General features: G+C 40.5%; 1 protein-coding gene across 1 annotated transcript; it reads left to right on the forward strand.

Moving 5' to 3' along the window:
- On the forward strand, positions 1 to 27,448 carry PITRM1 (pitrilysin metallopeptidase 1). Its single transcript, XM_084215279.1, has 27 exons — positions 1 to 129; positions 333 to 435; positions 1,263 to 1,369; positions 1,905 to 2,056; positions 2,491 to 2,605; positions 2,726 to 2,822; positions 3,213 to 3,373; positions 4,633 to 4,759; positions 5,436 to 5,524; positions 6,057 to 6,185; positions 8,052 to 8,165; positions 8,571 to 8,667; positions 12,525 to 12,659; positions 14,587 to 14,725; positions 16,135 to 16,251; positions 17,343 to 17,475; positions 18,170 to 18,290; positions 19,045 to 19,121; positions 19,418 to 19,583; positions 19,707 to 19,807; positions 20,755 to 20,875; positions 21,652 to 21,723; positions 22,780 to 22,892; positions 23,361 to 23,486; positions 24,721 to 24,866; positions 26,447 to 26,549; positions 27,048 to 27,448. Exons 1-27 carry the CDS (start codon positions 92 to 94, stop codon positions 27,139 to 27,141), a joined length of 3,093 nt encoding a protein of 1,030 aa, XP_084071405.1. The 5' UTR covers positions 1 to 91; the 3' UTR covers positions 27,142 to 27,448.
- The last annotated feature ends 32 nt before the right edge of the window (positions 27,449 to 27,480 follow it).

Consider the following 27,480-nt stretch of genomic DNA (forward strand, 5'->3'; position numbering starts at 1 on the left):
ATGCGGGCGGGGCGGCGGCGCCTGCGCGGGTGCCGGTGTCCGCTGTGCTGCGCTCCGCCGTGCGGCCCGGCCCGCCTGGCCCCGCGCAGCCATGTGGAGCCGCTACCGGGGGCTGCTGGGCCGCGGCCGGTGAGCGAGCGCCGAGCGGCCGGGGACCCTCACCCTGCGCGGCGCCGGCCCCTGGCGCTCGGCAGAGGGGCGCGGAGCTCCGAGCCCCTACCCAGGCACAGGGCCCTGCTTGCCGGGGGAGCCCTCGCTGGGGCCGGTGTCGGTCGCGGCTGCCACACCGCCGGCGGGAGCGCGTTTGTTCATAGGGAATTGTGTCGTTTCAGGTCGCTGAGCCGCAGGGCGTGGAGGTGGAAGAGCATTGCCGCGAACGAGAGAGCGCTGCAGTACCGGGTGGGCGAGCAGATCCACGGCTTCACCGTGAACCAGGTGAGCGCCGCCACTGGCGTTCGCTCTGTTTGTGTACAGAAACTTCCCCGGGCTCAGAAGGCACTGGGTGAGGCCAGGCGTCTGCGCATTAAATACTTGCTTTGGGTGGGCAGTCGTAAAAATGATTCAGGAGTGCCTCGTCGTTACTTCTCTGCGGACAAATGCTTTAGGTGCCATTAATACATATTCTTATAGGGAGCTAATTGTAGAGTAAGTAATAAACCCCACGAGCTGCAGATGTGTCTGCTGCAGGTGTGACCATTCGGCGTGGCCTTCCAAAAGTCCTGACAGATAACAGGACTTCACTGTGTGAATGTGTTTTGATAAACGTATTCAAGTAACACGTTATTTCCTAAGATGCTTTTATTACCTAAGTTGGAAAGCTGCCATGGAAATATGTTGAATTTATTCTACTTTTTCAAAGGAAGAAAGCAGGAGTAGAGAGTAAAGGTTATTTGTGAGAAGTGATTGCTAGTGACAGAGCTGGTGGTATAACAGGGTCCTTGCTTTTTCTGTATTTGCCCTAGCCACTGACATTTGAATATATGCCTTTTCTTGTTGTATTTCGGATTCAATTTTTATCTGTACCATAAAGTATGGTTCCTCACTGGTAGTATACTTTAACTGGGTTAAAAATTTAATTTAAATTTTATTTTCCATTTGTGTAATTATTTTTTCCCCTCAAACCACAGGAGCAGGTTTTTTTTTTTATACTATGTAAGCCAGTATTATGTATAAGACCAACAAACTGTAATTCCTATATCATGCATGATTTATTTGACCTAGTTGAAGCCACACTGCAATACAGATGTTTTCTTCCAATGCAGGTGACAGCTGTTCCTGAGCTGTTCCTGACTGCAGTGAAGCTTAGTCACGATGGTACTGGAGCCAGGTATTTGCATGTGGCTCGGGAGGACTCCAATAATCTGTTCAGGTAAGACATTAATATAGGTTTTGCACATTGAATCCCCAAATCACCTCCTGTTTTTTCAGTTGTAATCTGGCATCGTGGCTGGATTATTCTGTGATAACAGGGAGGACAGTACTGACTTCTTAGGATTTTTCAGGTTGGAAGAGATATCATGAAGTCTGTTGTTCAATCTGCTGCTCAAAACAGGATCAGTGTTTAATTCAGGTCCCGTTCCTGCCTTGAAAACTTTCAGAGACAGAGATTATGCAATCATAACCTTCCATGAAGCTGGTTTTTTTGAGCCTTTTGGATAAAAATAAATGTGTTTACTCGTGTGCTGAAAACTTCTGTGCTAACTCCAGAAATAGAAGTGCAGAGGCTGTACTCCCTCTGAAAAAGATGGCTGAGCACTCAGGAGTCTGAAGAAGTCAAACTCGGCATCTGGTGTGTGCCATGTTAGCTATTAGACAGGATGATGCTCCCATAAGTCACAGGTGCAGGCAGGAGCGGGTGCACCTCTCCTCACAGTGACTGCATTCCTCTCCGTGCTCTCTTGCAGTATCCAGTTCCGAACCACTCCGATGGACAGCACCGGGGTCCCTCACATCCTGGAGCACACGGTGCTCTGTGGTTCCCAAAAGTATCCCTGCAGAGATCCCTTCTTTAAAATGTTAAACAGGTCACTGTCCACTTTTATGAATGCATTCACAGGTAAGTCCAAAGGAATGCCACTTAAAGTGCTTGAGGTTTTATTGCAGTACAGCTGTCTGTTGGCTCTCCTTCATTTGTCTTTGGAGAGCCATTATTATTGGGTGTGAATGTTGTGAGGTATTAAAAAGCAAACAAAGCAAGACAACAAAATAAGTCTTTTTCATTTGTCAGTTACAAAGTCTCAGTAGAGCTAGAGCTTTGTAGTATCCAAAAATACATTTAATTATTTATATGGATATATGGCTAAAGCAAAGTTTTCGTGGTAAAATAGCTGCAGCGTTAAGCATGTGTATGCCTCGGCAAAAATACAGTTCATTTAGTACATTTCTTCTCTTCCAGATATTTATATGGATGAGAAAGTAAAAATCAGCAAGTGCAAAACGTGCCTTAGACTTTCTAAAGTTCTGATTATTTTTATGTTTATTTGTATGCAGCTAGTGATTACACACTCTATCCATTTTCAACACAAAATCCCAAGGACTTTCAGAACCTCCTGTCAGTGTACTTGGATGCAGCTTTCTTTCCATGTTTACGTCAGCTAGATTTCTGGTAAGACAGTTTGAGATGTATGCAAACCTTAAATAAAAAAAAAAGCTTCCCCCCCCTCCCCCCACCCCCAAATGAGCAAAACCTTCAAACTCTCAACATTTTCTGTTATTAATTTTTCAGGCAAGAAGGTTGGAGGTTAGAACATGAGAACCCAGCTGATCCTCAGACACCTCTAGTCTTCAAAGGAGTTGTTTTTAATGAAATGAAAGGGGCATTTGTAAGTTTTGTGGATGTTTGGTTTGAATTCTTATAGATAAAGTAGTTTCAGCTATAGGTTATCAATGGTATTATTGCACCAGAGATTTCCATTTCTCATTTTGAAGATTTAAGTTTTCAGTAAAGTCAACACTGTTGCATAGATTTTATTTTTTGAAGTTAGCCTGTCAAAAGTTTTGTTTACCTATAGAAAGGCACTTTGTTGATGGATTTTATTGTAAAATACTCTTCTTACATTAGTATTGAACTATTGCTCATTTTATTAAGGTACATTGCACTGCATGTGAGGAGGTTGTGTAAGTTAGAGCTCCGAGGTCTTATTATTGAGACCCTTTTCTCTTTTAAATGTGTTTTGATGGCTTCAGCTGAAATGTGGTGTTTTCTTATTAAGACAGATAATGAGAGGATATTTGCACAGCACCTGCAGAACAAAATCCTTCCTGATCACACTTATGGTGTAATTTCTGGTGGAGATCCATTATGTATTCCTGACCTTACATGGGAGCAGCTTAAGCAGTTCCATGCCACACATTATCATCCAAGCAATTCCAGGTATGTGAGATAGATTGGTGACTAACTTCCTAGGTTACTGGGTTAGTGCTTTGTGCTTTTGTGAGGAGAAAACCAGAAGCACGGTGTTTTTATCCATGTGGCCAGCAATAAAGATAACCTGGGCCCTACAGTAGTTAAAACAGTTTGGAAGCAAGGAATTTTTTCTAGAAAGGGCAGTGAAGAATGAATTGAAAGCAGAAAGGAAAGGTGGCTGATTTTCTCAGGTGTGTCTGTTTGCCTGATCATGCAGATGTGTTTTGGGGATCGATTGACCTGAACTCATATGAGCTGGGGGGAAAGGGAGCATACTAATGAGTACTTAGCAATAATGTTAGGGGGTTAGGATACAAGTAGCAGAGATTAATCTAAGGGTTCCTGTCCTCTTTGAAGTAACACAGATTGAGTTAGAAGTTACAAATGAATGATTTCATTTCCTCCTGCATTGCATGTTTCTGTAGTGAGTTCTAAATAATGGATAGTCATTTGATTCAGGTACTGGTTTGGTTGGTATTAATAAGGTGTTTAAACTGGAAGGCAATTTGAAAGTTACATGCAGGGAAATAATTCTTTTTCCTGTATTAATTTTGTAGCAAATCTGTTATTCTGATTAATTCACTTATGGAACATCAGCTTGTGTCCTGACAGTGACTTTACAATCTGTTGATTTTTCTCATCATCTCAAGTATCCTGCTGTGCTGGTGTTGAGATTTTTGTCAGGGGATGAGATTTACCTGAGGCAAAGCTTGTGCTCATATTTGGTCCAGTGAAGTCTTTTAGGTGTGGGAATGTGTTTGGTGGAGTGACCCATGGAACCCAGACATGTTTTATAGACAGACAAAACCTAGGATGTGGGTCATTGTATTTTATACTTAAAGTGTGAGGACCATAAGAATTTTGTTTTCTGGAGCTTAGAAGCACTGGGTTTCTGGCTTCAATTACTAATACTGTTTTTTCTGGAACATTGTATATTCCTGTAACTGAACAAATTTGAACATAATAAACCTGAACATAATGAAGATAATTAGGTGTTTTGTGGCCCACAAGCTGAGAAATGTGGATTTTTATCAAGAGATTGGGAGTTTTATATATATGTTTTATATATATGTGTTGCATAGGTTGAAGACCCATCAAACTATTTTCCACTCCAGATGTAACAGAATTACTCAAAAGTACATGAAATTCAGAGTATAATACAAGTAGCTACTGTAAATTTCATATTAAATCAAGTACTTAATCCCAATATTTTATTTGAAATGCAGATTTTTCACTTATGGTAATTTTCCACTGGAGCAACATCTGAAGCAAATACATGAGGAAGCATTGGTAAAATTTGAAAGAATTGAATCAAATACTGACATCCCAAAACAGAAACTCTGGGATAAGCCTGTAAGTAAAACCAACAAACAAGCAAAACCACTAAACCCATAAACCCCTCAGGTTAATATTTTAACCTCACCTGCTGGAGTTACTCATTTGTTTAGAATTGTGTAAATGAGCTGAAGTATTTTTATTTTTGGTTACATGGGGGACAAACTACAGTTACTTTTGAGTTTCAGTAATGTAATGATTGCCTGCAGTTGTTTGTTTTTTTTTTTTTAAGTCCCTTGTCATTTGGAACACTGAAGCACTTATTAATGGAAAGCATTTAGGGCTAATGAAAGAAATGTGGTTCTTCGTGTCAAGAAATAAGCTTTCTAATGATAGCTAATCTTCCAACATTGGTGTAAAAAATAATTTTCATGTTCTCTTCCTCCCTCTCCTCCTTTTCCTCCCTGGCTTGTCCAGAAGTGTAAATATTTCTTTCAAAAATAGCTCAGAAAGTTTTTTATGGCCAGACTTTTCTTCAACCTCTCCTATATTGTCCACTTTTAAACATTGAGATGCCACTCATTTTTCAAGATAATTTGTGTTTGTGTTTTTGCTCATGGATCTTGAATTTATTCATGAACATTTGTAAAATTATTTTAAATAACTGGAAAGATGATGCTATGAAGATGCAAGTTCTAGTTTGTTTGTAACTTCTGCTGTGAATTTATTGTATATCATTTATTGTACTTTATAGAGAGAACACAGGGTAACATGTGGCTTAGACTCCTTTGCTGCTGATCCTTCCAAGCAGACCACTGTCAGTGTCAGCTACTTGTTGACAGAGTAAGTATATCAAAATGAAATTCTGAATAAAATGTTCATTTTAGATCTTAAAGCAAGGTGCAGACATGCTTCTTGTCCCCAGTCCCTCTTGATAAATGTCATCTCTAAAGAAAATAATTCCATGGGAAAATAGATCAGTCCTGCTTTAGTAAATAAAAGTTTAATGGCTGAATAATTTGCTTTAGAGGATAGACACAAGAAAAAACAGGTGTTACATAACAGAACTGTTCAGTGGATGAGACATTTGAAAACCTTGTCTTCCTTTCAGTTTCCTGCCATGTGCAAGCTCTTCTGTGTGACCCTGCTACTAACTTATCTCCCCTTGCAGCCCAATTTAAATTGCTTTTCTGGTAGTTATAACAAGTGAAAGATGCAGAGCCCTCTTATTTCCCTAAGGTCTGATGTGGGAGCTTCACAGCTGACAATTATTTCTCCCTTACTCCCTCTACCTTTGTTTTCTAGTTCTCTTGAAATGGACTCAGTGATACTGGATGTCACATATGGTTTTTAAGAACTAATTGTTTTTCTTCAGTATTACAGATACTTTTGAAACATTTACTCTAAGCCTATTGTCTTCACTGTTGGTTGATGGGCCTAATTCTCCTTTTTACAAAGCCTTAATTGAGTCTGGCGTTGGTACAGACTTTTCTCCTGATGTTGGGTAAGTGTTGCAATTCACATTTCATCACTATAAACAGTGTTAGAAAAACTAAAAAGCACTTCAAAGTTGGAAGAACTCATCTCTTATACTGGTGATTTACACCAGAGTAATCTTAGTTTAATATGAAAATGTTGTAAGAGTTTCTCCTGGTGAACTGGAAAGTATTCTCAGATGTAACTCTTGTCTCGTCAAAGTACTTAGATTGAAGCTAACTTGGTTTAATCAAAGTTGTATTGTTTACAGCTTATGAGCCATAAAAATGGATAGATGGAATAAAATATGGAATGCCTTCAGTGCCTTAATTTACCTGGGTTTTTCATCCTGGACATTTAAGTATTACTCTGAAGTGTTTGTGAGCTATTCTCTGTAACCACATTGCTTTGATTGCTTTAATTCTGTGGTTTAGTAGGAGGTAGGCTTGTCACAGATGTCTTTGTGCAATCAGGTGCTGTTAACTTGCCATCACCTCAGTACAGAATATTGCACAGAATATTCTTAGTTGGAAGGATCATCGAGTCCAGCTCTTAAGAAAATGGCCCATACAGGGATTGAACCCAATATCTCAGGGATATTAGCACCATGCTCTGACCAACTGAGCTAATCTCAGGGTCATTACAAGAGGGTATTTCAGCTGACACTTGCTCCAACTGCAGCTCCCAGCCCACTCCTGAGCACACTGCAGGCTGAGGGTGGGTGCATTATCTGCACTGAACTTGGGCTCAGCTGCTCATCACATTTTGCCTTTTTTGTCAGCACAAAGAAGGAAGTGCTTTCCAGGCATGATTCATCTGCCTGATTTTTAGACTTGGGAATGACAAAAAGAATACCTTTTTCTCCAGTGGCTCTCTCAGTTGTTTTGAGTGGGAAACCTTATTATGCTCGCCCATAATTTTACTCTGTCTTACTCTGCCTGGCTTGATCTGTCTCTACGTGAAGTAGTTGGCTTTGTGCAAGTCCTGTGTTATGCATGCCAGTGCCTTATAGACATCTTAATATTCCAGATCATGGCAGTGGAAATCCTTCTTTAGACACTGAAGTAGGGATTATGTTGTCTTTTTTTGTCAGCCGGTTCTTTTCCAGTTTGGCTGGACTGATACAAAGTGTAACTGTTCAGTGAGCTGGCTTTAATTTGTTTTAGTGACTCTGTGGTGGTGAATCTACAAGCATAAGTTTGAGCCCAGAGATAAGTATTGCAGAATCCAGGGCCTGAGCCTGTCACTGAATTCCTTCTGTGGTTTTTAGACCTGTAATAGTGTTTTTTATTAGTGCATGAGCACCTATAGCTTTTTATTTGTTGGCTTTGAACTGCTAGGTGTTCTGTATTTCTGCAAGTGCCATTTTGTCTCTGTAAAGATGAGCTTTGTAGTTAACCCTACTTGACAGCTTGGACAGAATTGTCTTTACTGTTATAAATGTTTTTAATACAGTTGGTAACAATTGCAGCAAATGTGGAAAACTTCACCTTAACCACTTCCTTAACAAATACTGCTTTAGAAGTACTGTTCCACTCACCTGCTTAAATATGTGTTTGATGTTACACACAGCTAAAATTTCCACCTTAAAAAGACTTCTGTACCTGAAAGAAATTACAGATGAATGGGAAGATGAACAGAAAATACCAGCTTTACTTCTGTAGCTGTTTTTCTTTCTCTAAAACAGTGGCTACTACTACTGAAATTGAACAAAAAGTGCTTTTAAGTTCCATTTCTTGCCTCTTTGGTAATTATTTTACTTTCTATCTAGCTCTTAAATCTTGTGTGTCTGTGTAGAAACAATGGATGTTTTTTTCCCTTCTCCTGCCTTTGTTGACAGCTTTAATGCTTAAGTTCTAGTACTTGTCACTGAGTTGATTATGTTTTACTCTAGGTTTAATGGCTCTACAAGAGAAGCTTATTTCAGTGTGGGTCTACAGGGTATTGCTGAAAGAGACATTGATACTGTGAAACAGATAATTGACAGAACAGTTGATGAAGTTATTGCGTGAGTAATGCTAAATTTTTAAGAATACTCATAGTCAATATAATAATATGTAGGCTTGTAATAATACAGACTTGTATATAATAACATGCCTTGAAAATCTAGTTACATTACAATAAAGGCATCAAAGCAGAAGTAATATTGTTCAATACTCTTACAACTTGTGTCTGCTACTTCCTTTATTGTAGTTTGTTCTCATCAGTGTAACCTTCAGGAGTTTAATGATGTTAGTTCAGTTTCTCTAAATGATACAACATGATTGCATTATTCCATACCAATTTTTATTCAATATGAAAGACATTATATTGTAATGCTTCCTTTATTGATCTAATAATTCATTTTCATAACTTCACTTAAAGTGATCAGTTAATAGATATAATTTCCTTCTCTCATCACCCTTTCCCAAAGGAAAGGATTTGAGGAAGATAGGATTGAAGCTCTACTTCACAAAATTGAAATACAGTTGAAGCATCAGTCGACGAGTTTTGGACTTGCCCTGACATCTGTAAGTCTGTGTGTGTGTTTCTTTTAAGAACAGTTCAAAAACTCTACCACCTATGTCTTTATAAAATACAGGGTCATTTTGTCAGCTCCTGATATGTAAAACTTTCCACTTAAGGGCTCTTCCTTTGTTGTATTGTGTACATCTTTCTTTCCAGTAGCTGTCAGGCTGTCTGTGGACTTCCCACTGTATGAGTTAATCAGGCAGTGAGCCTGTTGTCTTTGCCTGAATAGCAGCTTTGATTGCAGTAGCACTGGTTATTCTGTGAGGGACATATCATACTGGCTCTGGGAACTGTAGGTTTTGGCTAGATGCCTCTGTATTTTCTAAAAGCCAAATAGAAGGACTGTATTTTTCTGTGGACTTCAGGATTGTACTGCTGCAAGTTAATTTCTAGATTCGCAAGGGAAAATGTACAGTAATGAAATTCTTGGCCTCAAATTTTAATACCAAACTGTGATGGAAAATCCATTCCACAGCAGAATGTTGTGTCTTGAAGGAGACTGCAAGTTATTTTATGATTGGAGTGAGTGAGGTGCAGTATTTGCAGTCACTGTGGAAATCAGAGTCTCTTCCAGCCACTCAGTCTTTAATCTCCTCTGTTCCTTTCTGCACTGCGGCAGCTTCAGCTCCTCAGTGGCTCTTTTGCTTTCTGTCTTTCAGGTGATGTATATTCTTTGCATCAGCAGGGTTTCATTCCTAGATATATACAGTTAGGCAAAGAGAGCCCTGGATTATCAGGAGATTTGTAAATGGGTGAGCACAAACAAAAGCTGTTTCAAATCAGATTGCCATGCAGCCAAATAGGCAAGTTGTGGATATTTAAGTGCCTGTCGTGTTTCATGGTAAATCTGGCCAAATATGCCTGACTTTAGTAGTCAGTACTTTCTGGCATATCTTCAGTTGTTGAGAGTAACTCTATTGGGTGAAATATTTATGCAGGTAAAACATTTTGAAGTTGATTCAACCACTACGCCTTCATTGTAGACAAGAAAGCTCTTGAATATTTCTTGCTTTTAAAAACCAGTCTTGCAGCATTTAGGGTTAAAACTCCTGTAGAGGAGAGTTATGTTTCAGTTTGTTTTTCTGAAGGCATGTTTCAGAAATTGGCTTTGAAGAGGGCCTAGTTACAAGGTACCTAGCTATAACTAAAGTGGTCATAGATATCATAGAATGGTTTGTTTTGGAAGGGACGTTTGAAGATCATCCTGGTCCAACCTCCCTGCCATAACCAGGGCCATCATTCACTAAATCCAGTTACTCAGAGCACTTTTGACATGTCTTCAAACACTTCCAGGGAATGGGCCACCCACAACTTCTGTCAGCAACCTGTTCCACTGTTGCACCACCAGTAAAGAATTTCTTTATGTCCAATCTAAATCTGCTGTCCTTCAGTTTAAAACCATTGCTGCTTGTCCTGTCTGTACAGGGCGTGTAAAAAGTCCTTTTATAAGCCCACTTCATAGATTGAAAGGCCCCAGTAAGGTCTCTCTAAAGTCCTTTCCCTCTCCAGGCTGAACAACCTCAAGTCTCTCAGCCTGTCTGTGTAGGAGAGGTGTTCCAGCACTTTGATCATTTGTGTGGTCCTCCTCTGACCTACTCTGACAGGTCAATGTCTGTCTTGCACTGCAGCCTCCAGAGCTGGATGTAGTACCTCAGGTGGGCTCTAATGGGAGTGGGGTAGAGGGGCAGCATCACCTCCCTCACCCTGCTGGCCCTGATTCTTTCTGTGCATCCCAGGATACAATCGGCTCTCTGGGATGGGAGCACTCATTGTGGGCTCATTTCCAATTTCTCATCTACCAGTATCCCCAAGCCCTTCTCTACAGGTCTGCTTTCCAACCTTAAATCACTAAACATGTACTGATTATTGGTCATTGCCCCAGTGCAGGAGCTTGCACTTGGCCTTGTTTGATCTTCATGAGGTTCATGTAGGTGCATTCCTCAAGCCTGTCCTCGAAATGGCATCCCTTCCCTCCAGAGTGTCCACTATACCTCTCAGCTTGGTGTCATCTGCAAACCTGCTGCAAGTCCCTTCAGTGCCACTGGCTGTGTAATAAATGAAGTAGTTCAGTAGCATTGTACCCATTACAGACCCCTGAGGGACAGGCTGTGCTTGTTACTGATCTCCCTTTCAATGCTGGCCATTGGAATGCAACTGCTTCCCTGTCACCATCCAGCCAATTCCTTATCCATCCCATAGTCCATCCATCAAATCCATGTCTCTCCAGTCTAACAATGAAGGATGTTGTGTGGGGCTGTCAAAGATCCTGTGAAAGTCAAGTGGCATCAGTTTTGATATTAGGAAAAAGCTGTTCACAAGAGGGTGGTCAGATATTGGAGCAAGCTCTCCCAGGTGGCTGGGATAGAGTTAAATCTCTTCCCCATGGCTGGGAAGGGGCTGTGGGCTGGTAACACAGGGCTGTTCTCAGTTTTGCTCACCGTTGGCACAGTGTCAAGCCCTTCTCTGCTTGTCCCCCTCACCAGCCAGGAGGTTGGTGATGGACAAGGAGTTGGGAGGGGACACCAGGGGACAGCCAACCCCAAATGACCCAAGGGTTGTCCCACACCTTGCTGAGCAGTAAGAGCTGAGGGAAGAAGAGAGAAGGGGATGTTTGGAGTGGTGGTGTTTGTCTTCCCAGGTCACCAGTATATGTGATGGAGCCCTGCTGTCCTGGGCATGGTGAACATCTGCCTGCCCCTGGAAAGCAGGGAATGAATTCCTTGGCTTGCTCTGCTCACACACAGCTTTTGCTTTATCTGTTAAACTGCATTTATTTCAACACATGAGTTCCTTCACTTTTACCCTTCTGATCCTCCCCACATCCTGCTGTGAGGGGCAGAGGCTGTGTGGAGCTGAGCTGCCAGGGATGAACTGTGACACTGAAGAAGTGGCCATGGCCCCAGGCCTGTCAGTGCTCAAAAAATGCTTGGACAATGCTCTTAAATACATAATTAAACTTTTAGGCTGCCTACTGAGAACCAGGACCGAGCTTGTAATGACTCCACTATGGCCTCAAATAAGGAGTGACTGCTTCTGTTCCAGGAGAATTAGCTCAAGCATGTTCTAAAATAATACTCTGCTTTGTATCATATTAGTGAATTTCCACAGAATAGATAAAAATAGTTATTGCTGAAAAATGCTGAAGGCTTATGAAGCTGCTTGTAATTAAAGAGGTAAGAAAAGAGAAGTGGATTTGACAGGGATTTTATACTTTGTGTTTTGTGTTTTTCCCCATTCACACAGAGCAGAAATGGAGAAACTTTTGATATCTTGCACTTGTGCTGTTTTGGAGAACTTTCAGTAGCAACTTGAGCAAACTCAAATTAGAAAATAAAAGAAATACCCTGGGGATATTTCTGGTTATTTAGTATTTTCTTTCTCCAAAGTCTCATCTAATTTGCATTCTTTACTTAAGTCACCTTCTTATAAATCATTTCATCTAGCTGAAACAAAACTGTAGTATGTATGTGCTACTTTGTCTCTACCACCTGTTTGTTTTCCTTTTTTCTTGAGCTGAAAAATTTTCATGTGACTAAATTTAATTTTAATGTGAGTGACTAAATAATATTACAGTATATTTCTAGATATAAACAGCTATGCAAAAAAAAAAAAGGTAATAATTTAAGAAATGGTGGTTTGGTATGGTGAAATTCGAGGCAAGAATGGAGAGAACAGAGGATAGGTGATGATGGAATAGAACCTTTATCTGAGCAATAGTTTTCCCCCTACAGCTACATTAGGATTACTCACTCTGTGTCTGCTATTCAGGTGTTAAGGTGGTTTTGGAACCCTGATGCTGTCAGAGAAATGCAGATGGATTGTCCTGCTTACCTAATTATTATTCTTTCCCATTCAGTACATAGCCTCATGCTGGAATCAAGATGGGGATCCAGTGGAGCTTCTGAAGATTGCAGATAAAGTCTCTCAGTTCAAGCAGTGTCTTAAAGAAAATCCCAGATTTCTTCAGGAAAAAGTTAAAGCATACTTTAAGGTAGGCAAACCTACAGAAAGTTATCTTGTATTAATTCTTAAATCACAATTTTGTATTTGGAGTTAAACTGAAGGCTAATTTTTTATCACCATATTGCCTGTTTCTAGGTGTGGCTTGAGCAGCAACATGTTCAAATGAAACATGCTAGTTTTAATGGTTTAAGTTTCCACATTTCAAAGGGGAAAAAAAATTATCTGGCTGGTCAATTGGAACCCCATTTAATAGAATACTGATAAAATGCTAATGTTTTACCAAACTGTGATTCCTGTAGAATGGGCACATCATCTTCCTTATGAGAAGTTCAGATGTGAACAGAGAATTTTGGACCTAGTGTGTTCCTTATTATTGACATAGTAAGGTGTATCTCATTTTCCTTGCAAAGGATTTGGTTTCAAGTAAGATTGTCTTGGTGTTGCTCATGTTCCTTGAACTGCTGTCTGAATCTTGCTGTCAGTGCCAATTACTTTCTGCTCTTTCTTTTCTTTTCCCCTCCATACGTTCTTCTGGAGTTTTTGCAGAAATAAAAATATCTAGTAAAGGCATTATAATGCTGAATAATTCTGGAGCCCTGAATTAGATAATCCCAGAAAAAAAAAATCCATTGATAGCAGTAAAAAAGTGGTGTGGGTTTTTTGTGGGGTTTGTTTGTTGTTTTGGCTTTGTTTTGTTTGTTTGCTTTTCGTGGTAGGTTTTTTGTTTGTATTTTTTTTGTAGTCAACTTGTTTGTTTTGAAAGGCAGATTTATTAAAAGTAACTGTCACCCTGATTGGAGTAAAGCTAGATTCTAATATATGCAAAAAAACCCAAGAGTCAGTAGCATCAGTTGAAACCAGTTTTTCTAAGAACCTTTACTAGTTCCTGCAGGTAGTAGGGAGCTGTTAAAGTTTTGGCTTCAGTAGGGAAAAAATCCAGGTGCAGTATTTTTGTGAATGTGCTTTACTGTACAGTTCTGTTGAGGGAGCTAAGGCAAAGGCACATCTCGGTAGGAAATGATGAGAATAATTGGATGTTCTTACATCATAAGGTTATGCACTGTTGTACCTTGTGCTGGGAAATTATTAAAGCAAGCAGGCAGGGAGCAAGGGGGAGAATGCTATTAATCCTGTCCATTTTACTATGGCTGGTTAATCTCACATTTCTCTCTTTTACTCCGTACTCAGGTTTCTGTAGTTTTTGCACACAGGCATGGAGGAGATAAACTCATAAAACAGAATCTGATTACATTGTCCCAAATTATTGGTGTCTGTCAGTGCCAGATGTTGCTGTTCGACTCCTGTATTGAAATGGACATTTTTTGAGGTCACTGTCTTTTGCTGGCCTCACTTTCCTTTATGGAAAATGGAAGCTGCTTGAGTAATTTTGATATTAAAATTCCCCAGTCTGGTATAAACAAAGAAGAATTCAACAGCAGTTATGACACTTGCATAATGCCTGGAGTTCTGTGGCAGTGAGGCTGATGTGTAATGCATTTCTGAGCAGGATAAGGCATGCACATTCTACATCATTTGGGATCTCTGTGCACTCAAGCTTGGGCAGGTTGAAAGAAGTGTTTATTCAGATCCTCCTGCATTTAACAGAATTTCCCCATCTTAGAACACCCTCCAGATAATGGCATGTAGTGTTATGTACAGTTGTTTTACCTGGATTTAATTAAACTAATGAGTACTGTGTGCTGTTGAGGGATTCTGACTCTAGAGTGAAACTTAGCAGAAGTCTGTTGGTGCTTGTTCTAGTGGTGAGCAGCCTCTTCCCCACAGCAGCTTGTTCTGTATGAAACCAAGGGTTCAGTCTGTGTGGTCGTGATGCTTTTGATAACATGCAAGCCAAATGATGCACAGGCTGTTTATCTGCTGCTGATGGAGCAATGAGCTGAGGCAAGGATGTTGCCCTCAGAATTAATGCTTTGTTTTGGGGTGTATTTCTGCAGGATAATCCGCACAAATTGACTCTCTCAATGAGTCCAGAGGAAGACTACCATGATAAACAAGCTAAAATGGAAGCAGAAAAGCTGGAAAAAAAGGTCAATGCACTTTCTGAAGAAGAAAAAACACAAATCTTTGAAAAAGGTTAACTTGCTTTTTCACATTTTTATTTGTATAATGGTTTTTTAGCTGTTGTTCTGTAGAATATCTTAAATTCTCCGGCACTCTCCAGCATTTACTCTGAAAGGGATGGGGTTTTTTCATTGCAAGTTTGTGTGTATGTGTTACAGGGCTATGCAGGGCAGTGCTTACACTACAGTGTATGGTTGTTATATTTCATTAGTTTTGACAGTCAAAAATAGAATGCTCAATGTCTTCATTAGGGCAGAAGAAAGGAAATTGTTTTAAAATACCAATGTGTTTGTTCTTTCCCATGTTAACTTGCACTGAGTGGAAGATGAATTCACAGAATCCCAGAATGGGTCAGGTTGGAAGGAACCACAGTTGGTCATCTGGGCCAACCTCCTTGCTCAGGCAGGGATGTCCTAGAGCACGGGGCATTGCATGCAGGGGCTTCTGGAATGTCTCCAGTGAGGGAGACTCCAGACCCTCTGTGGGCAATCTGTTCTGTGGTCACTGCACAGTAAAGAAGTTCTTCCTTGTGTTCAGTTGGAACATTTTTCTGCATCATTTTGCTCCTGTTGCTTCCTGTCTTTTTGCTCAGCACCACCAAGCAGAGTCTGGCTCCATCCTCTTGGCACCCTCTCTTCAGATATTTACCTACCATGTACCTTGAAGGTGTTTATTTATGAGCATGAGGTCTGCTCCATGCTCCTGTAAAACTTGTATTTTGTAATTATATTTCTTATATTTTCTGGTTAAAAAGCCAACTATAAAAGTAATGCTGGGTTTCACTTACTCTGGAGAATAACTTATGCTTGAAAACTGTGGGCAGTCATCTAATTTTGTTAAAGCAGTGTCTAGTCACAGAAATCCTCCAAAAACGTGGCATTAATCTTCTGAAGCTTTGGTGTGTGACAGGAGATAGGGGAGCACGAAATCAGAGGAGGCTTTCTACTTACAGAGATAAATTGGAGAGTACTCAGAGGTGACCAGCTTGTATCTGAAAGTCTGAAATGTGAAAGTAATCACAACAATTTAGCTGCATCAGTGTTCTGACAGAGCACTTGAGTAAGAACTGTAACAGATTGGGTTAGAAAGAAGCTTCTTATCTGCCAGGTCTGGGTCGATGCTTGCAGAGCTGAGTGACAGGACAGACTGGCAGGTGTCACTTAAAGATTAAATTGCATGTTACTGTAAACAGGTTGTGAAGAGGGGATTGGAAAGAGAATCTAACAAGAGCGTTTTCTTTACTGTTGTTACATGATAATCTGCAGAATTTGCTTTAGGAAAATATTTGCAAAATTGCAGATAGAAGACTCCAAACTTGACTCTTGAGTTTTTCTGGTCTGCATCATCTCAGTAGGTTTTGGGTCTTGACAGCACTTTCACTACAAGCTGAAAATAACAATTTGCTATTCTCTTCTTACTAGGTTTGGAATTAATTGCTCTTCAAAGCAAACCTCAGGATACCTCTTGTCTCCCAGCTTTAAAAGTGTCTGACATCGAGCCCAAAATCCCCTTCACTGTGCTGGAGACAGCACTCACAGGTTGGTGTCCCCACTGTCTCATGTCCCAAAGAGCAGAACTGTTGGGTTGTTCCCTGGCTGCTGGCCCAGCTGTGGCCCCTTGCCCAGCACCTGGACTGGCTTTGTGGCCCATAGCTGTGCTCTTTTTCCTCCTGCCCAGCACCTCTGGGCAGAGGTGGCAGTGGATCCACAGAGCTGTCGCCTCTGAGGGGCAGCACGGACATGGAACAGCCTCCTGGCCTTCCCAGGCTGGCAGGAGCTCCTGCTGGCAGCTCCCTGCTGCAGGCATGCTCCCACCTTGCCCTGCACTCAGAGGAGTCTCTGCTGGCACATTCAGTACTCTTGAGCAATCTCCTCACTTTCCAAAGGCTTACTGGGTTGCAGAACTCTTGGCAGCTAGGGCTGCAAGCCTTCCTTACTGCAGTCCCTCCCCACCTGTTTTTTACAGAATATGACATACAGGAGACATGGGAAAAAAAATAAGTTACTGTAATTCCTCATAATTTCAGTGCATGTTTGTCCCTGCTTTGCTAGTGGTTTCCCCAAGGACTGATAGGAGATGGTAGTTCTGAATTTTGTTACAGTTTGTCAAAATTTTGCAGGTAAATACTGTTCTTTTGTGTATTTCTAACAGACATTTTTCTGATTTATCAGCAAGTGTCAAGAGGGTTTAATTTTGATGCAGAAAATTACCTGTTTTGGGGAAAATTCTGATGTCTAAATTGTAATGACCTGGTTTAGGAAGAGTGTACAGTACAAGAAGCTGCTTTCCTCAATTTTTGAACAGATGAAGGCAAAAATAAGGAAGAAAAACTTTTTGACTTGTTCAGGAACAAGTTACTACTTACTTGATTTGTTATTTCACTGTTAGAAGAATTCTCTTTTCCAATTGTCCATTACCTTACTATGGACAGAAACAGAAAAAACCCTTTGGTCCAGCATTCAGTATAATGTGCAAAATTTAAACAAGAAGTGGCTCTGATACAGAAAATTTCAGAACAGAAGCAGAAAATTATTCTTAATGAGATGTTCTTGTAAGAAATCATTTTACTTTTGTGTGTTTGTAGTAGGAAGCTGCTGGTTATTCTTTACTTTTGTTTTTTTATCCCTAGCTGATGACATTCCTGTCCAGTACTGTGCTCAGCCAACCAATGGGGTGGTTTATTTCCGAGCTGTTTCCAGCCTGAACACGCTTCCTGAGGAGCTTAAGCCCTATGTGCCGCTCTTCTGCAACGTCATCACCAGGTGAGAGGTTTGCTTTCTTAGAAGCTGAAGCAACAGGCTGTAATAGAGCTTGCCAAAATACTAATACTGACTTTAATAATTCACCATCTGTTTTTACTATAAAAGGGAAAGGCTGATAAGTTGGTGTCCTGCAGAAAAAAGTCTTCTTTATTCCCCAGTGTTGCTAAGTTGTTTCCCTTCTCCACCAGTCTATGCCTTGCCTTTTTGCCCAGTCTCAACACAAGTGTTCCCTCAACAGACTGGAAAATTTCTATAAATGAGAAATAGCCTAGCAAAGATTAAAGTTTTTGCTTGAAGAGACTTCTGGTGCAATTTTTCCATGTGGGGACAGAAAGAGTGACCCCATCACAGGGGAAAGAGGAGCACAGAGCAGAACAAGTGACCTGGGCTGGGAGGAGTATGTTTTTATTGATGAGAGCTACTTATGTTATTAATGTAGTTAAGGATGTTGGTAGCAAGCCTGCACATAGGGCATGCTTTCTAATACGGCATTTTAAATTAGCATGATGCTTTAATTGAAAAGCTTGGTGGGAAGCTTTTATAAGACATGAAGTATTATGTTTGCTTGATAATCCACCAAATTGTTTAGTTGCTAAATTAGTATTGTCCTAAACATACTAATTTACTAATGCTGCATGGATTTTGGTTTTGGCATACACTAAAAAGGGAAACAAATCTCTCTTGTTTTTCACAGGATGGGATGTGGAGCCCTTGATTACAGGGAACAAGCCCAGAAAATAGAACTAAAAACAGGTGGAATGTCTGTTAGCCCACATATCATTCCAGATGATTCACACCTGGATGTCTATGAACAGGTAACTGAATCATGACCTTGCAGATGTTACACTTGCAGTAGCAGGTCTGTAGTTAAGGGTCAGTCAGGGCTTCCAGGTAGAGGGTCAAGCTAATGTGCATTGAAAGTCCTTGTAAGATATAAATTAGATCATTTCAGTAACTTAGTGTTTTGTGTTAAGGTGAGTGCTTGATGTCTAAGGCAGTGGTTCACTAGCATCTGTCACCATGTTTTTGAGTGCTCCAAAATACTTTGGAAGCAGAGGGAGGGAACAGAAAGGTGTGGTGTTACACACAGAGTTGGCTGTTAATTTGTTATGTCACTGTTGGCAGCATCATTAGATCTATGTGTTAGGCATAACAGTTCTGCAATATTTCTTGAGATTTCTGCATGTTTGCTGGGGGTCTGCCCTGTATGGATCCTGGAGTTGAATTAAGGGAATTCCCTTGGAGAAAGGTGCACCCCAGAACAGAACTTGCACTTCATGGGGAAAAAATACAAAATTTTGTGTCTGAACTGCTGCTTGGTGTTGAGAAGAAGAAATTGAGGAAAGAAATTGAGGAATTGCCAGGCTTGCTTTGTAAGAAGAGCAATCACATTTCATGTCTGCTCTCATTTCAGTAGTACAGCCTGCATTAGAGTGACTTTGTAATGTGTAGCATTAGATTGGCATCATTGTATCACGTCCATGAAAAGTTACTGTGCATTTCTTGGGCCATTGCTGTGGTTGTCTTGTGTGAAGGGTTTTTTGTGTTTTGTTTATTTTTTTCCTTCAGGGTGTGCTCTTTTCATCTCTGTGCTTGGATAGAAATCTGCCAGACATGATGAATTTATGGAGTGAAATATTTAACAAGTACAGTACATTGGGTTTTGTTTGTTTGTGGGTTTGCATGTGTTTTGGGGTTCTCTTTTTCACTCTTCCCCCAACCATTCCTCTCTTATTAGAGGTCCTACTTTGGGATTTATTTTCATAATTCTATCTCTGTCTTTCTAAATTTACATATTGCATCAAAAGCATGACTATATAGTGGATTAAATGGACAACCAACAGTTTAAATGCACTTTGTTGAACTTGGGATGATGAATGATTCAGTAAAATAAATTTCATTGGTGTCCTTTTGCATGAGACGTGTTTGTGTTCCTTTTCAGCCCAAGATTCGAGGAGGAAGAACATTTCAGAGTGCTGGTTAAGAAGACTGCCCAGGAGCTGTCAAATGGCATTCCAGATTGTGGGCATTTATATGCCTCTATTAGAGCCAGCAAAAACCTTACACCTTCTGGAGAGCTGCAGGAAATGTTCAGTGGGATGGATCAGGTGAGAAGTTAATAATGCCCTTCAGCAAGGCCCAAATCCTTGACTGTGGAGTTACAGGCTGTTTTTTGTTAATTCTTCCTGTTGATTTAATCTGTGGTCTTTCTGCCTTCCCTTCCTGCACAGCTGAAGTTGATGAAGAGAATAGCAGAAATGCCTGATATTAAACCAGTGCTACGCAAACTACCGCGCATTAAGAAATACTTATTAAACAGTGACAACATCAGGTGAGCTAAAAAGAATGGGGAATTTTGGTTAAAGAGAGGCCATGGCCTGTGAATATGCTTTTCTCAGTGCACCTCATGGTGTACTGGGGTTTGTGAAATGGGACTTCTGTGGAAAAACTACAGAAATGTTAATTTAAATTACCCTTGCTTACAGAGCAGTAGCTATGGTAGCTTATTTTGTTCAGTTTTTAAATGGTTTGAGAAACTTAGAGCAAATTTTATAGGTAGCAGTTGTGCCTAAAGATTTTTAGTGATCTGTGCAGTTTTACAGAAACAGTCAAAAATCTGCCTTTTGTTTTTCCTTTCAAGGTGCCCATTAGAAAAGTACTGTTATATTGTTTTATAACAGTTGAATATAGTTTGGTTTGGATTTTTGTTTCATTCCTAAAAGGAAAACAGTGACATTCTGAAACTTGCCTTATGCATATATTGGAAAAAGTAAAGAGAGCACATTAAGGAGTTTAATGTCAGATGCATTAGTTCCAAAAATGGGTCTGTTTGAAGTGACATAAGTTGCAAAGTTTTGTTTTTTAAAGCATGAAATGATAAATGAAATCATGTAAATTTCTGTAGTGTTCAAAACCATGTTAGGCCTGCCTGTAAAGAGAGGATACAGAGAGCATTATTTTCCTTCAGAGACATTTTTATTTGCAAAACTAAGCTAGTCCTGTCTTGTGCACAGAAGTGGTCTGACAGCTACTGCTCAACTTTTGGTCTGAAAGTCTTCTAGGACAAGCAAAAGAACAGCAATTGGATTGTAATTTTTTTCACATCAGATGCTAGATTGAGTGTTTTGCCCTCTCTCTGTTAATGATTACCTGAGATCACTGACCTAACATTCTGATGATTTAATAGAAAATGTTTAGAAAGACAAAGTGGTACAAATTATAAAAGACTCTCCAAAAACATAAAACCATACTTAAAAATTTGATATGTATTTTTGACAGATGTTCTGTGAATGCAGCACCTCAGCAGATACCAGAAGCATCTAAAGAAGTAGAGAAATTTCTAAAGGGCATAGCCAGAAGTAAAAAAGAGAGAAAACCTGTTCGTCCACATGTGATTGAGGTGAGAAATTGTCATTTGTGATTAGGGCATCAAGTACAGTTGGCTTGATCATGTCAGTACCATTGTGCAATCAGAAACGTTTGAACTCAGATATTGTGTCCATGTAGAGATGACTGAAGAAATCTGCCAGACATCTCTGAGATCAGCTGCTCTGTGTATTGCCATGGAGTGTCTTCACTGCAGCACAGTGGACAATAGAAATGCAGGAAATCAGCTGTTAAGCCTTACCCTGAAGCCTTATTGCTTCAGTCTGGGATGTGGAAAAAGAGTTTCTTCCTTTCCTTGTTGCATAAAACTTCTAGCTGAGCTTTACTTGAAGTGGTGGCCAAAAGCAAATAGGGCATGATGTGCAGTTCCTCAGTTGCATGTGAGTTTGTTTTGTTATCAGGATGTTCAGGACATTTGGCACAAAATATGCTTGATTCAGTGGAGTTGACAAAGGGTCTGCTCTGTCACTATGCAGAGCTGTCTTAATTTCTGGTGAAACTGAAATAAGCTTCCAGTTTTTTACCCATGAGTGAAATGATAGTTTGTAACTTTATGGGCCTCATTTAATCTGGGTCTCAGTGTGTCTCAGTGCCAGATTACTCTTGGAAGAAAATAATTTGGCATTTGTATAGGAAATATGAAGAAGCAATTGAGTACCTTGCTTGTGTTTGTGAAGGCATGGTTTGATAATTGCCTTAGAGAGGTTTGAGTGGAAGGAGTTGCATTTGCAGTAGTCATGGTCTAAATTGTTAAATCATCTTTTAATATGAGAACTGGCTCTCTTGTAGAAATCTTCAGAAGTGAAACCTGTGGGAAGTGAAATGGTTACTGGTTTGCAGATCACAAGGAAATTAGTTAATGTAAGTACATTATTGGTGAGGGATATTGGTATTACAGGGTTGTTACTGATGGTAATGGGCCATCTTAAACTGTTACAGAAGCACTGAAACATAGTTCATGCCCTTCAGTTCCACAACTAACCATCCAACTCAATCACTCCCAGTTAGTCCCTTCCTTTCCTTGGTCTCCTCCCTAAATGATTCTGAATGTGAGTGACACCTCACACAGAGCATTAGTGAAAATTAGGTGAAGATGAAGATCTGTATTTGGGTACAGGAATGAAGAGCATACCCTGTACTCTCCTTTTAGAAGGGAGGGCAGGGAGAGCTCAGCCCAGTGCTGCAAATGCACTGCTCTGTCTGGCCCAGCCAGAGTTGTATGAGGGTCTGGGAATGGGGTTTCTGAATTTAAGAAAGGATAGGGAGTTCTGAAATAGTGGCACTGCAGGTGTGTGGGGATCTGCTTGTGCCTGAGTGAGCACTCAAACAGGTGCATGTGTGAAAGAGGCAAAGGAGCAAGCTCTGCCAAGGCCCAGAGACATTAAGGGGACTGGAAGTTTGGAAGTGAGGTTGTAAGGAAGAATTGAGTCTATTGCAGGGCATGTTTGAGCAGGAGTTAATACTACAGTTGCTGTCATAAATAGCTTTCTTTTTTGTGAGTACACAGTTCTTGACTCTGTTTTCAATGTCTAGAATGGATGGGTTGGGCTATGATGTGGTGACATGTACATGTGTGACACAGGTGGAGAATTATGAACACACGTTTCAATCAAAGTAAATCCGTGGCTAAATCCAAATTCCTGGGTAGTGATTCAGAATCTGCAGAACTGAGAAGGGGGAGTTCAAGGATGGGTAGCTGGTGTGTGGTGTCCCTCTCCTTTAGTTTTCCAAGGCAATTCTTTGTACTGGATTGCTGATACAGGCACAAGGGAAATGTCACTGGTTGCAGGGTAGGATAAGTGGCAGCTTTAGCATTTGTGTGTCTGTATGTTGGGCAGAATTTCCTAGTTCTCAAAAAAATGAGATGGGTAAATTCTGTCTGCTGCTAACTGTGACAATAATGTGTTCTTCTCCTAGGATCCTACTTTCAAGCCATGCCAGATGAAGACCCATTTTGTACTTCCCTTCCCAGTGAACTACATCGGGGAATGCATTCGAACAGTTCCCTACACGGCTGCAGACTATGCCAGGTGGGAAGCAGAACATCAGGGAGCTCCTCTGCACTGCACAGCACAAAGCAAAATGGAAAGGGTTGGGCTGACTGCAGAAAATGGAGTGTTGATAGAAAATCATTTGCAGTGCATTTGTCACAAAATCTTTACAAAGCATACTGCATGGCTGGGCCCTCAGCAGCCCTGCAAATGCTGAGAGATTAAGGAATGAGGGGCTGCTGTCCCCTACCTTGGAATAAACTGCCCTGCCTACTTGGACATATCCTGAGTTGACAGTCCTGTTGCATGTAACAAAGTTCAGTGCCTCTCTTACAGTGATGTGACATTATTCAGCTGTTATTAAACAGTGAGCATTGCTGTTGAAAGTGTCATAGATTACAAGCAGCAGTGCATTGCAAATGGGGATCTGGGTGAGCTTTAGAGGCAGTTGAGACTATTACTGTTGCCCAGTTCAGATCTTCACTGCTTCTGTTTCTCCCATTTCAGCCTTCGAATTCTCGCACGGTTGATGACAGCTAAATTCCTGCATACAGAAATCAGAGAGAAAGGAGGGGCTTATGGTGGAGGTGCTAAACTTAGTCAAAATGGCATATTCACATTCTACTCCTACAGGTAACAATGCATTTCTTTCCTCTTGATGGTTGAGGGGACCACTGACTGTGTTTTGCTGTGTCTTATTTTTGACTTCCTTGTAGCAGTCTTTCATGAAGAAGTGAAATAAAAGGGATGAAATTAAGTGAGTGATTCAGTGCTGATGAAGTTAGATTGCCTAATAAAACCATCCTTGCTTTATCGTGTTTGTATCCTTGGGAAAGTTTAATTTATCTCTGCTGGTAGCAACCACTGCTGCACCTCTGCACCTTGGTGTTTACTGTCTCAGTTTCAGATTTATCTATAATTGGCTTGCACTTGTTCATTTCTGGGTTATGGAGGCACTAGAAAAGGAAATTTAAAATTACTCTAAATTTGAGACCATGAAGTAGAATGGTGATGTTCCCTAGGGTCCTGAGTTTGAAAATATGCATCATCCTTAAAGCAGCTGGCTGAAATCATCAGAGATTCAGCAGAAAGCATTGCTGGTGATAAGCTCGAACTGCTTGCTCCTCCTTTTCTGTTCTTCTCTTTTGCCAGTCCAGAACAGTTACTCTGTATTTAGCTTACCAAGGCACTTTCTGATGGAATTTCAGCTGAGGCATTATAGTTGTAATCCCCACTAGCAGTGTTGTGTGGATGGAGTCCTGGCTTCAGTTGTTTTCCTAGCCCAAAGGCAGGCTGGCACAGTGCTTGGTCAGGGTTCCTTACTGAGGTTTGAGCAGTCTGGCCTTTCTGTGAAGTTTCAACTTGGTAGGACTTGTCCTGGCAGTAGTCCTCAACTTTTCACTAGTAGCTAACCTGTGGCACCTGTTTTACAGAGAGTAAAAACAGGTGTGGCAAGAAAAGCAACTGAGAGAAGATAGGGCATATCATAAATATTCCTGGTGTGTGCAGTAATGGCAGTGGTGCTTTTTGAGCCCACTGTGAACAGCACTGGCTTACCTGACCTGCTTTTATTACACCACTTCTCTCTACACCATCTTGGAACTACTTTTAGGCAGCTGAACTTCTGTACCTGTGTATCTAAAATTCTGAATCTGCTTGGTTTGTAACACTACTTTCTTCTGGAAAAGAAATGCAAAACCAAACCCCATAACCTCTTTTTGTACAAAAAAAAAAAAGAGGTTTATAATTTGTTTTTCCCCATGTGTGATGCATAGTAAATTATGAATGAAGTGAAATTAAAGGAATTTTGGTTTTTCATTTTTTAAGACTGGAGTAATCAATTTTTATGTTTTCTTTTTCTTTTAAGAGACCCAAATTCATTAGCCACCTTGAAAACATTTGAAAAAGCAGTCGAATGGGCCAAATCTGGAGAATTCACTCAGCAAGATATTGATGAAGCTAAACTAGCAGTGTTTGCTGCTGTGGATGCACCAATAGCTCCTTCAGACAAAGGTACATTCTCATCATCCTCCCAGGCCTGTCAGTGTTTATTTTCTTTTTAATTTCAGTTTAAAGGGAAGAAAACAGTTTGCTAAACTGTGTTAGATGATAAGATTTGTGTTTTGAAGATGAGAGATAATGGCAGTTTTGGTGAATCTACTGGTTCCTGTTGCTCCTTTTCAGAAACACCTCATCCACTCAGGTTCTGCTGAAGTTTTGTGTTACTGCTGCTCTGTGTCACATGGAGGTAGATTGAGAAAATTATTTTAGGTGTAGAGAGCATTATATGCAGACAAATGAAAAGAAATCCTGGTCCTCTGATTCAAAAAGAGCTTGAGGGATTGCTTTCCTGACTCAAGCAGGCATATTGACTGTGAATGTCACTAGCCCTTTGTGCATATGTTCTTTGAAGAAGATAAAGCACAGAAGTCTGTCTGCTGGGGTGGAGGGTGTTTTTAGCTGCTTTGCAGATCTGCACATTCCTGATGCATTGGTAGTATCTTTTCAGTTTACTGCCATGTAGTTGTGCTGTCCTCACTTTTCCTCCCTTGCTCTCTAGCTGAATTTCAATCCAAAACTTGCCCAGTTAAAATACATTTCCTTCCCATACACAAAGGAATTACAAGGTTAAGATCAGCATTATTTTAAAATGTGCTTGTATTAGCACTAACTTTTTAAACAAGAACACTTCAAATTAAGCTTTTACCTGTCAGGATCTGGCTTTGGTCTGGGCAGTTGAAAAGCAGTGGGTGCAAGATGCACAAGAGTGCAGTGCCTGCACACTGGGTGTTGGTGTCAGCGAGGGATGGTGAACAGTCTTTGGCATTTGAACCCAGATCTTAACAGAGCACTGAATAGGAGAGCTCTGTTCCAGAGGCCTGGGAACTGGTGCAAGGAACACCTGTCCCTTCATGCTTTTGAGTCACTGGGCACTGCAGATGGATGTGAAAACCTTGCCTGGCTGGGAAGTCAGCCCTGCCTTGGGTAGGAGGTTGGACTAAGTTGACTCAAATCCTCCCAGCCACCTTTATTTCCCTATGGTTATTTGCCTGACAAAAAGCTTTTATGTGATTATTTTGGAGTTCTCTGGTTGTTCAAGGAGCAGTTAAAATGCTGTGGGCAAATACTCCAACAAAAAATTAAAGCATTTGTATGCAGATTTCTGTGTGCAGTACAAAACTGTGAGCAAACCTTCACATTGCAGATGCATCACAACTGATTGGAAATAAAATCGTTCCAAAAACAGAAGCTTCATGAAATGCAGTTGGTTTAAAATTTGTTAGAACAGACTCTCTTCAGAATGAATTATGTCTAAAAGTTTCCTGGACCACCGCTATGTTCAGATTTTTGACAAACTAAATCATTTGCCAAAATAGAATTTTTTTTCTAAATAGGAAACTGTTACTACCTCAGCCTGGTTTTAACTTACTCTGCTTGATTCAGTTAGATATTCCCTCAGCATGATGGTTTGATGGAAGTCTCTATTCCTTTTGAGCACACATTCCTATTGTAGTTTGCTCTCATTCCTGTATGTGGCTGTGACAGGTTCCAGTGCACCAGAGCAGTGTGTGGTTTTGTTTTCTTTTCCCTAGGAATGGGTCATTTCTTGTATGGCATTTCAGATGAAATGAAGCAGTCGCACAGAGAACAACTTTTTGCTGTCAACAGTGATAACTTGGTTGATGTGTCAAACAAGTAAGCCTGTGCTCAGTTGTCACATTTAAGTTACTGGTTTTCTTCCCTTGGTCTACTTTCACGATTTTCTTCTGTAACCTAGAAAAGGATATGTTAATTATATCCTGTTTATTGCATGTTTAGCAGATGTAATTCCCTCCTACACTCTTGAGTTTGTGGGAGATTGGGTTTGATTTACCTCTGAAAGGCCCAGAAACTGTCTGGGTAGACTATATGAGTAGGTATGAGTGCTCTATATGAACTGGTTCTACTCCACTTGTAGCATTTTGTGTGTGACTTCTGAATTCCACTGTAGAACTAAGAATTCCACTACAGCCAAGTACGGGGTTAAGGAGAGACTGTTGTGATGAGTGGGCACAATACAAGTTGTACGTAGCAAAGGACACTCTTCCTGAGATGGGAGTATTTTTAACTTTGACAGCAGAGCTGTGGTTAACCAAATGTAGCAGTGTAGCAGTTTCTCACTTATTTATGTTTTTGGTCTTTTTTTATTTCCAGGTACCTTGCAGCTGGGAAGAGCACTCGTGGTCAAGCTGTACTTGGCCCAGAAAATGCAGATATCACCAAAGATCCCTCATGGGTCAAACGATGACTTTGGCTTTTCTCTGGGTGTTCAGCTGCAATCTGTGTGACTACAACATTAGGGGTTTTTAGTAACTTTTAGCAGTGCTATGGTCCAAGTGAAATATTCATTGCTGGTTTTTAACAGTGTTCACCAAACCAGTTAGAAGCTCCCCTTCTCAAAAAAACAATGTAAAAGATTTTCTAACCATACAGTATTTTAGAGCAAGAATTACATGCTCTGCATGGCAAAAACAGACCTTAATCTTTCACTGAAGCCTCACTCCTCCAATCACATATGAACACTATATAAATGAAATATTTTTGTATATGTAAAACTCTAGTTTTAAATGGTGTTTTGTTTGAAATC

This window comes from Fringilla coelebs, assembly GCF_963513975.1.
Source record: "Fringilla coelebs genome assembly, chromosome: 1".
Classification (NCBI taxonomy): Eukaryota; Metazoa; Chordata; class Aves; order Passeriformes; family Fringillidae; genus Fringilla; species Fringilla coelebs.

Coding starts and splice junctions, on each gene's coding strand:
- PITRM1 (XM_084215279.1), top strand. CDS start 92: ATGTGGAGCCGCTACCGGGGGCTGCTGGGCCGCGGCCG. Junction 436..1,262: donor ACGGCTTCACCGTGAACCAG/GTGAGCGCCGCC, acceptor CTTCCAATGCAG/GTGACAGCTGTTCCTGAGCT. Junction 22,893..23,360: donor ACGGCTGCAGACTATGCCAG/GTGGGAAGCAGA, acceptor CTCCCATTTCAG/CCTTCGAATTCTCGCACGGT.